Source organism: Spea bombifrons, chromosome 1, assembly GCF_027358695.1.
Source record: "Spea bombifrons isolate aSpeBom1 chromosome 1, aSpeBom1.2.pri, whole genome shotgun sequence".
Lineage (NCBI taxonomy): Eukaryota > Metazoa > Chordata > Amphibia > Anura > Pelobatidae > Spea > Spea bombifrons.
The window spans coordinates 346,886-356,696 of record NC_071087.1 but is presented as its reverse complement, the minus strand read 5'-3'; the positions used below and the strand labels follow the sequence as shown (position 1 = coordinate 356,696).

Genomic DNA, 9,811 nt, shown 5'->3' with positions numbered 1-9,811 from the left:
GCGCTGTATGTTACTTGTGATGACGTCACCGGAGGAAGCCGCCGAGAGAGCCCCGAAACAAGGAAGTTCCAGGAAGTGCTGCTGTTCGGCCCCGCCCTCCAAGGGGAGACGGCATGGAGTTTTGAGAGTTGCCCGGAGAGGGGTCAGGGGCCACACTAACCCGGTGAGATGTTTAGGGCCACGGCCTGCAGAAGCTGTTTATTATGTTTTTCCGTGCCATGGCGTTCTGTTGCCCGCTCTCTGCCCCTGTGTTATTCCCCCCCCCCCGCCTGTGCGTTGCCCCCTCTCTGCCCCTGTGTTATTACCCCCCCCGCCTGTGCGTTGCCCCCTCTCTGCCCCTGTGTTATTACCCCCCCCCGCCTGTGCGTTGCCCCCTCTCTGCCCCTGTGTTATTACCCCCCCCGCCTGTGCGTTGCCCCCTCTCTGCCCCTGTGTTATTACCCCCCCCGCCTGTGCGTTGCCCCCTCCCTGCCCCTGTGCTGTTGCCCCCTCCCTGCCTGCCCCTGGGCCCTGTGAATCTTATCATGCTGTTTGCTCCCTGTTCAGGGCCGCCACGGTATAGAGCGGTGTTATGAAGGAGAGATGGGTGAGCGGATCCACGCACCCCGCATGCTGCCGTGTGGCCCCCGGGGCTCTGAGGTCTGCTCTCTGCCCGCAGCTTCTGATGATGACTTTCTGGATGATTATTCTTATTTTAATGATGGGGATGAAGATGATGATGATGATGATGGAAGAGCTTTTGCCGGGGGCCCTAACCTGGGGCCCTTCCTCCACCTGCACCCTTCTTTCCTTTACCCCCATCAGCTAAGCTTTAGGCTGCCAGTAACCCAGGAGGTGCGCATGTACTGGGAGGGTACTGTTTGCGGGTGGTGAGGCATTGAGGAGCGACTGGGGGTGAGCGGCATTGAGGAGCGACTGGGGGGGAGCGGCATTGAGGAGCGACTGGGGAGGTGGCGGCGGCATTGAGGAGCAGCGGGTGGGGGGGCGTCATTGAGGAGCAGCGGGGCGGATCGGAGGTTCTGGGCTTTATCTGTCGTTTTCTCCAGGAGGCCGACCGGAACGCTCTGGAGCTGCTGCAGGAGGAGGAGAAAGAGAGGCAGAAACTGGAAAAGAAGAGGTTAAAGAAAAAGGTATTACAGGGGCCCCTAAAACTGGCCCTACACCCTGATCTGTGCTGCACCCTGCCACCCCAGGGGCCCCTGAAACGCACTCTGCGCCCTGATCTGCGCTGTACCCTGCCACCCCAGGGGCCCCTGAAACGCACTCTGCGCCCTGATCTGTGCTGCACCCTGCCACCCCAGGGGCCCCTGAAACGCACTCTGCGCTCTGATCTGCGCTGTACCCTGCCACCCCAGAGGCCCCTGAAACGCACTCTGCGCCCTGATCTGTGCTGCACCCTGCCACCCCAGGGGCCCCTGAAACGCACTGTGCGCCCTGATCTGCGCTGTACCCTGCCACCCCAGAGGCCCCTGAAACACACTCTGCGCCCTGATCTGTGCTGCACCCTGCCACCCCAGGGGCCCCCGAAACGCACTCTGCGCTCTGATCTGTGCTGCACCCTGCCACCCCAGGGGCCCCCGAAACGCACTCTGCGCTCTGATCTGTGCTGCACCCTGCCACCCCAGGGGCCCCTGAAACGCACTCTGCGCCCTGATCTGCGCTGTACCCTGCCACCCCAGGGGCCCCTGAAACGCACTCTGCGCTCTGATCTGTGCTGCACCCTGCCACCCCAGGGGCCCCTGAAACGCACTGTGCGCCCTGATCTGCGCTGTACCCTGCCACCCCAGGGGCCCCTGAAACACACTCTGCGCCCTGATCTGTGCTGCACCCTGCCACCCCAGGGGCCCCCGAAACACACTCTGCGCCCTGATCTGCGCTGTACCCTGCCACCCCAGAGGCCCCTGAAACGCACTCTGCGCCCTGATCTGTGCTGCACCCTGCCACCCCAGGGGCCCCTGAAACGCACTCTGCGCCCTGATCTGTGCTGCACCCTGCCACCCCAGGGGCCCCTGAAACGCACTCTGCGCCCTGATCTGTGCTGCACCCTGCCACCCCAGGGGCCCCTGAAACGCACTCTGCGCCCTGATCTGTGCTGCACCCTGCCACCCCAGGGGCCCCCGAAACACACTCTGCGCCCTGATCTGTGCTGCACCCTGCCACCCCATGGGCCCTTGTTTGGGTGCCCCCCCCTGCTCATTGTACCCCGGTTCTCACCCCAGTAATTAACCCCTTCCTGTGTTTAGCGTCAGAAGGAACGCAAACGTCAGCAGAAAGCGGAAGGCACGAGCCATGGAACCGGTGCGGATAAAGATCTGGTGAGGGCATCAGGGTATGATTGGGGGTAAGAAGGTGGGGGGCAGAATGGGGGGTGTATATTTAACCTCTCTGTGTCAGGATGCAGATCCCAATGACGGGACGGATGCAGACGAGGAGAGCGAATCGGAGGCAGAGCTGCCCCTCTCCGCCGCGGACCTTGAGGTATTTTGGCCAATTGCCCCCCCCTCTGTTTCAGGACCCCACAGGGGGCACTACAGCCACTGATAGAGGTTTTGCATTTACCCCACCCCTGAGCCCCCCGCTCCACACACTGTGGCTCTCTCTCTGCCGCAGGCCGGTCTCGATCTCCAGAGCTCATTTGTCCGCCAGGCCCAGCAAAGGATGGGGAATAATCTGAAGCCCCAGAGGAAAGAGAGCGCTAGTGAGAGGTCTCGGGAGAGAAGGTCTGAGACGTCTAAGGAGAGAGACCCCCCAAAACCGTTGGCGCCATCCAAGGAGCCGTCTCCGGTGAAGGTAATGCGGTATCCTGGGGTATCCTGCAGCACCCACTGCTCCCCAAAAGCCCCTCTGACCCCGTCCCACCCCCTCTACCCCTTGGTCCCCTCCATCTTTCTACCCACTCTGTCCTCTTCATCATTCTCTCTGTATCCTGCCACTCTAGTGTCTCTCTGTATCCTGCCCTCGCACCTCCCTTTCTGCCCCCTCTCGCTGTATCCTGCCCTCGCGCCTCCCTCTCTGTACCCTCTTCTCTCTGTATCCTGCCCTCGCGCCTCCCTCTCTGCCCCCTCTCGCTGTATCCTGCCCTCGCACCTCCCTCTCTGCCCCCTCTCGCTGTATCCTGCCCTCGCACCTCCCTCTCTGCCCCCTCTCGCTGTATCCTGCCCTCGCGCCTCCCTCTCTGCCCCCTCTCGCTGTATCCTGCCCTCGCGCCTCCCTCTCTGCCCCCTCTCGCTGTATCCTGCCCTCGCGCCTCCCTCTCTGCCCCCTCTCGCTGTATCCTGCCCTCGCGCCTCCCTCTCTGCCCCCTCTCGCTGTATCCTGCCCTCGCGCCTCCCTCTCTGCCCCCTCTCGCTGTATCCTGCCCTCGCGCCTCCCCCTCTGCCCCCTCTCGCTGTATCCTGCCCTCGCGCCTCCCTCTCTACCCCCTCTCGCTGTATCCTGCCCTCGCGCCTCCCTCTCTGCCCCCTCTCCTCACGTCCCTCTCTGTTTTAGGGCAGTATTACGGATCTGTATCGGGTGCAGCAGAGCTTGGATTTAGCCAGTGAGTATTCTGCCCCCGGGTTTTGCCCCTCTCGTCCCTCGCAGGTCCTGACTGCCCTGTCTCTGCAGATATAGGTAATAACCTTGCGAGTAGGGAACGCTTTCTTGAGGCCGCCAACTACTACACGGAGGCAATTAAACTCAACCCCGCGGAATATAGGTGAGCTCTCTGTGACCATCTGCCCCTTGGCTCTGCCCGTGCCCTTGCCCCCTTGGCTCAGCGCACCCCCTCTGTCCGCCTGACGCCCTGTCCGCCTGACGCCCTGTCCGCCCGCCCCCGCCTGACGCCCTGTCCGCCCGCCCCCCGCCTGACGCCCTGTCCGCCCGCCCCCCGCCTGGTGCCCTGTCCGCCCGCCTTGCGCCCTGTCCGCCCGCCCCCGCCTGGCGCCCTGTCCGCCCGCCCCCGCCTGGCGCGCCCTGTCCGCCCCCGCCTGACGCCCTATCCGCCCGCCCCCGCCTGGCGCGCTGCCCGCCCCCGCCTGACGCCCTGTCCGCCTGTCCCGGCAGGTTCCTCGGTAACCGCTCGTACAGCTATGAGCGCTGTGGCCGGTACCAGGAGGCTTTGCGAGACGCAGACCAAGCGCTGCAGCTGCAGCCGCACTTTATAAAGGGGCATTTCAGGAAAGGAAAGGCCTTAAAGGGTCTGCAGGTACAGGGTCCGGGGGGGAATAACGTGTCCTATGTTTGGAGGATGGGTAAACGGATCATATGTTTGCGTGTAGCTCTGTGTTGGGGGTTATGGGGGGGTAGTATGTGCGGTATGTCTGCGTGTAGCTCTGTGTTGGGGGTAGTATGTGCGGTATGTCTGCGTGTAGCTCTGTGTTGGGGGTAGTATGTGCGGTATGTCTGCGTGTAGCTCTGTGTTGGGGGTAGTATGTGCGGTATGTCTGCGTGTAGCTCTGTGTTGGGGGTAGTATGTGCGGTATGTCTGCGTGTAGCTCTGTGTTGGGGGTAGTATGTGCGGTATGTCTGCGTGTAGCTCTGTGTTGGGGTTAGTATGTGCGGTATGTCTGCGTGTAGCTCTGTGTTGGGGTTAGTATGTGCGGTATGTCTGCGTGTAGCTCTGTGTTGGGGGTAGTATGTGCGGTATGTCTGCGTGTAGCTCTGTGTTGGGGGTAGTATGTGCGGTATGTCTGCGTGTAGCTCTGTGTTGGGGTTAGTATGTGCGGTATGTCTGCGTGTAGCTCTGTGTTGGGGTTAGTATGTGCGGTATGTCTGAGTGTAGCTCTGTGTTGGGGGTAGTATGTGCGGTATGTCTGCGTGTAGCTCTGTGTTGGGGGTAGTATGTGCGGTATGTTTGCGTGTAGCTCTGTGTTGGGGGTTATGGGGGGGTAGTATGTGCGGTATGTCTGCGTGTAGCTCTGTGTTGGTGGTAGTATGTGCGGTATGTCTGTGTGTAGCTCTGTTGGGGGTAGTATGTGTGGTATGTCTGCGTGTAGCTCTGTGTTGGGGGTAGTATGTGCGGTATGTCTGCGTGTAGCTCTGTGTTGGGGGTAGTATGTGCGGTATGTCTGCGTGTAGCTCTGTGTTGGGGTAGTATGTGCGGTATGTCTGCGTGTAGCTCTGTGTCGGGGGTAGTATGTGTGGTATGTCTGCGTGTAGCTCTGTGTTGGGGGTTATGGGGGGGTAGTATGTGCGGTATGTCTGCGTGTAGCTCTGTGTCGGGGGTTATAGGGGCGTAGTATGTATGGTATGTTTGCGTGTAGCTCTTTGTCGGGGGTTATGGGGGGTAGTATGTATGGTATTTTTGCGTGTAGCTCTGTGTTGGGGGTTATGGGGGGGAGGTAGTATGTGCGGTATGTCTCCGTGTTATTCTGCACCTGCGTGTTCCTCACACGCCGTGACCCTCTCCCTTCCAGAGATACTCAGAGGCCATCGCTGCTTTCCAGAAAGTTCTCTTATCTGATATTAATCACACCGAGGCGGCGGCTGAGATAGCCCAATGCCAGACAGACATACAGGTAAGCCACGCCTTCCCCAAATCCTACCCCTTCACTGTATACTCCCAATCGCTAATCAGCTTCTCCCTGCCTCCTCAATTACCTGCCGGCCACCAGCTCCTCCCTCTCCCCTGCTCCTGACTCTGCCCTTCCCGGTACCAGACCCTCTCCCCTGCTCCTCACTCTGCCCTTCCTGTGACCTGACCCTCTCCCCTGCTCCTGACTCTGCCCTTCCCGTTACCGGACCCTCTCCCCTGCTCCTGACTCTGCCCTTCCCGTTACCGGACCCTCTCCCCTGCTCCTGACTCTGCCCTTCCCGTTACCGGACCCTCTCCCCTGCTCCTCACTCTGCCCTTCCTGTGACCTGACCCTCTCCCCTGCTCCTCACTCTGCCCTTCCTGTGACCTGACCCTCTCCCCTGCTCCTGACTCTGCCCCTCGCGGTACCGCACCCTCTCTCCCCTGCTCCTGACTCTCTCTCCCCTGCTCCTGACTCTCTCTCCCCTGCTCCTGACTCTCTCTCCCCTGCTCCTGACTCTCTCTCCCCTGCTCCTGACTCTCTCTCCCCTGCTCCTGACTCTCTCTCCCCTGCTCCTGACTCTCTCTCTCCTGCTCCTGACTCTCTCTCCCCTGCTCCTGACTCTCTCTCCCCTGCTCCTCACTCTGCCCTTCCCGGCACCGGACCCTCTCCCCTGCTCCTCACTCTGCCCTTCCCGGCACCGGACCCTCTCCCCTGCTCCTGACTCTGCCCTTCCCGGCACCGGACCCTCTCCCCTGCTCCTGACTCTGCCCTTCCCGGCACCGGAACCTCTCCCCTGCTCCTCACTCTGCCCTTCCCGGCACCGGACCCTCTCCCCTGCTCCTGACTCTGCCCTTCCCGGCACCGGAACCTCTCCCCTGCTCCTCACTCTGCCCTTCCCGGTACCGGACCCTCTCCCCTGCTCCTGACTCTGCCCTCCTTGGTCCCTGGCTCTCTCCACCTTCAGTGGCCCTTGGCTCTCCTGCCTGCCTAGGATTTACCATCTGCTTTTCCTTTTCTCCGGTTTAGGCCCAGATCACAAGAGTGAACGTTAATAGTAACTGTCCCCTTAACCCCCCTCCCACCCCGCCAGGTAAGTGATGGGTTAATGGTTGGTGTTCATAGTTTTGATTGACATGCTCGTTATACTCTGCGTCCTTTGCCAACACACTCAGTTATAAGGCAGTCATGTGACACCGAGGAAGGCCATTGATAGGCTGGCTGCCTTGGTTGTCTAAGCAGCCTCGTGTCATTGGACAGGGTGGAGGGAGGGGTAACTGACGAGGGGCTCCGGTGAATGTGAGTGAAGCGAAGTCTGCTTGTGTTGCAGAATCCAGCTCCGGGAAGGGATTGGTGATTCGGAACTCGCGTTACACGATCGCTAACGGGACTGTAACCACCCCCAAAAGTGCAACTAAACAGAAACTGCCCCCGGCCAAGCAGCCGCCCACCCTCAGGTAACGGGGCATGCTCCAGACAGAGCAGATAGGTGCAGGTAGAGGGAGGTGCCCGGTGTCAGAGCAGTGATAGGTGCAGGTAGAGGGAGGTGCCCGGTGTCAGAGCAGTGATAGGTGCAGGTAGAGGGAGGGGCCCCATGTCAGAGCGGTGATAGGTGCAGGTAGAGGGAGGGGCCCAGTGTCAGAGCGGTGATAGGTGCAGGTAGAGGGAGGGGCCCCCGTGTCAGAGCAGTGATAGGTGCAGGTAGAGGGAGGGGCCCGTATCAGAACAGTGTTAGGTAGAGGGAGGAGCCCATTCCAGAACAATGATATGTAGTTGAAGGGCGTCCCATATGAGAGCAGTGATAGGTGGTTAAAGGGGGAGGGGCAGTAACGGTCCTCGTATTAATTGGCTGCACCGACGCTCTCCTTTCAGTTCTCTTTATCCCGTGTGGGTTGGAAACGTCACGAATAAGATTACTGAGGATGTTTTAAGAGCCACATTTGAGCCGTGAGTCGGTTGCCGCCCCCTTCCTCCTCCTCGCGCCGCTCCCTTCCTCCCCTTCGCGCCGCCCCCTTCCTCCTCCTCGCGCCGCCCCCTTCCTCCTCCTCGCGCCACCCTCTTCCTCCCCGTCGCGCCGCCCCCTTCTCCCTGTCGCCGCTCACTCTGCTCGTCTCCGCAGGTTCGGCCCTGTCCATTCCATGCGGATTCTGTACAGCAGAACCTGCGCGTTTATTAACTACACCGGGAAGAAGGATGCCGAGAGGGCATTTCAGGAGCTGCAGGTGAATGGGCTGGGGGTAAGGGGGGGTACCGGGATATATTGCCCCCTCCTCTCCCGGTTAACCCTTTCCCTCTCGTTCCCAGGGCCGGAGTATTGAAGGAACCACCCTTGTTTTACAGCTCAGGAACCCGGAGCATTCAAATTTAAAGGTGCCGGGAGCCAAGCAGCTGCTGAAGTGAGCGGCTTCTGCTGATTTGCCCCGTGGGGGGTAACTCTCTGATCATCAATCTTCACTGATTTTAACCCTTTTGAATTAAAATCAAGTTTTTGTGTCCCCTGTGGTGTCATGTCCTGTAATTAAACCCCTCCGGCTGGAGTTTCATTGCTGGGGCCCGAGGATATCGGACGTGGAATCATACATGTGGATGAATGGAAAATGATGGTGGGTGGGCTGTGACCGGCCCCCTGTATAATGTATAGATAAATCAGTGACCGGCCCCCTGTATAATGTATAGATAAATCAGTGACCGGCCCCCTGTATAATGTATAGATAAATCAGTGACCGGCCCCCTGTATAATGTATAGATAAATCAGTGACCGGCCCCCAGTATAATGTATAGATAAATCAGTGACCGGCCCCCTGTATAATGTATAGATAAATCAGTGACCGCCCCCCTGTATAATGTATAGATAAATCAGTGACCTGCCCCCTGTATAATGTATAGATGTATGGATAAATCAGTGACCGGCCCCCTGTATAATGTATAGATAAATCAGTGACCGGCCCTGTATAATGTATAGATAAATCAGTGACCGGCCCCTGTATAATGTATAGTTAAATCAGGGACCGGCCCCCTGTATAATGTATAGATAAATCAGTGACCGGCCCCTGTATAATGTATAGATAAATCAGTGACCGGCCCCCTGTATAATGTATAGATAAATCAGTGACCGGCCCCCTGTATAATGTATAGTTAAATCACACACAGGCAGACGGACAGATACAGACTGTATCATGACGTAAGCGTTGCTTTGAGGGGCCGTGTTGGTTTGGCAGAAAATATTCTGCTATCCAAAAAGAAAAAGTACGCTAGTTTTTTGTTGATTTCTACGGAAAAGTACAAAGAAGAGACTTCCGAGGTTATTGAACGTGCAGGAATTTCCTCAGCCGTCCGCCACAGATCTTATAGAATAATTTATGTAATTGCTGCGAAATAACCTCTCTCTCTCTCCGTATAACGCCGATGATGGATATGATTCAGATCCGCTACTCGTTCGTTACGTTTCCACCTTACGTTACATCACATTTATTTATAAAGCGCCGGCAGATTCCGCAGAGGGCCCGGCTCCCGGGAGCTTACAATCTAGTCGGTGGGAGAGGGGGAAGGAAGATGATAGGAGAGGCCGGCTGGGATGGGGATGAGTTCTGGTTCCGATGGTGTTGTAGCCGCTCTCTGCAGTGGTACTCGGTATGTCGTTTCTCTCCGGCGTAACTCTTATCTGTCCACTTATGATGAGGCGACAGCAGCTACATTTCCAAGCGAGGCCCGGAATTTATACGGCTGCCTCACAACCGGTCAGATAAAGTGATTGCGTTCTTGGGGTTTTTTTTTCTCTGTAGAGATGAAATCTAGATATTCTTGGGGGTTTTCTCTGTCGAGATGAAATCTAGATATTCTTGGGGGTTTTCTCTGTAGAGATGAAATCTAGATATTCTTGGGGTTTTCTCTGTAGAGATGAAATCTAGATATTCTTGGGGTTTTTCTCTGTAGAGATGAAATCTAGATATTCTTGGGGTTTTTCTCTGTAGAGATGAAATCTAGATATTCTTGGGGTTTTTCTCTGTAGAGATGAAATCTAGATATTCTTGGTTTTTTTTTCTCTGTCGAGATGAAATCTAGATATTCTTGGGGTTTTTCTCTGTAGAGATGAAATCTAGATATTCTTGGGGTTTTCTCTGTAGAGATGAAATCTAGATATTCTTGGGGTTTTTTCCTCTGTAGAGATGAAATCTAGATATTCTTGGGTTTTCTCTGTAGAGATGAAATCTAGATATTCTTGGGGTTTTTTCTCTGTAGAGAAGAAATCTAGATATTCTTGGGGTTTTCTCTGTAGAGATGAAATCTAGATATTCTTGGGGGTTTTCTCTGTAGAG

At 57.3% G+C, this 9,811-nt stretch overlaps 2 protein-coding genes across 2 annotated transcripts in view; both read left to right on the top strand.

The window, feature by feature from the left end:
* AUP1 (AUP1 lipid droplet regulating VLDL assembly factor) overlaps window positions 1–9,811 on the top strand; it is a 152,091-nt gene that overhangs the window by 7,830 nt on the left and 134,450 nt on the right. The window lies entirely within an intron of this gene.
* TTC31 (tetratricopeptide repeat domain 31) lies at window positions 20–7,990 on the top strand. The gene is made up of 15 exons (XM_053474252.1): window positions 20–163; window positions 547–834; window positions 1,047–1,130; window positions 2,244–2,315; window positions 2,395–2,478; window positions 2,611–2,790; window positions 3,490–3,538; window positions 3,607–3,697; window positions 4,045–4,186; window positions 5,397–5,498; window positions 6,525–6,588; window positions 6,826–6,952; window positions 7,368–7,442; window positions 7,615–7,717; window positions 7,800–7,990. Exons 1-15 carry the CDS (start codon window positions 20–22, stop codon window positions 7,893–7,895), a joined length of 1,701 nt encoding a protein of 566 aa, XP_053330227.1. The 3' UTR covers window positions 7,896–7,990.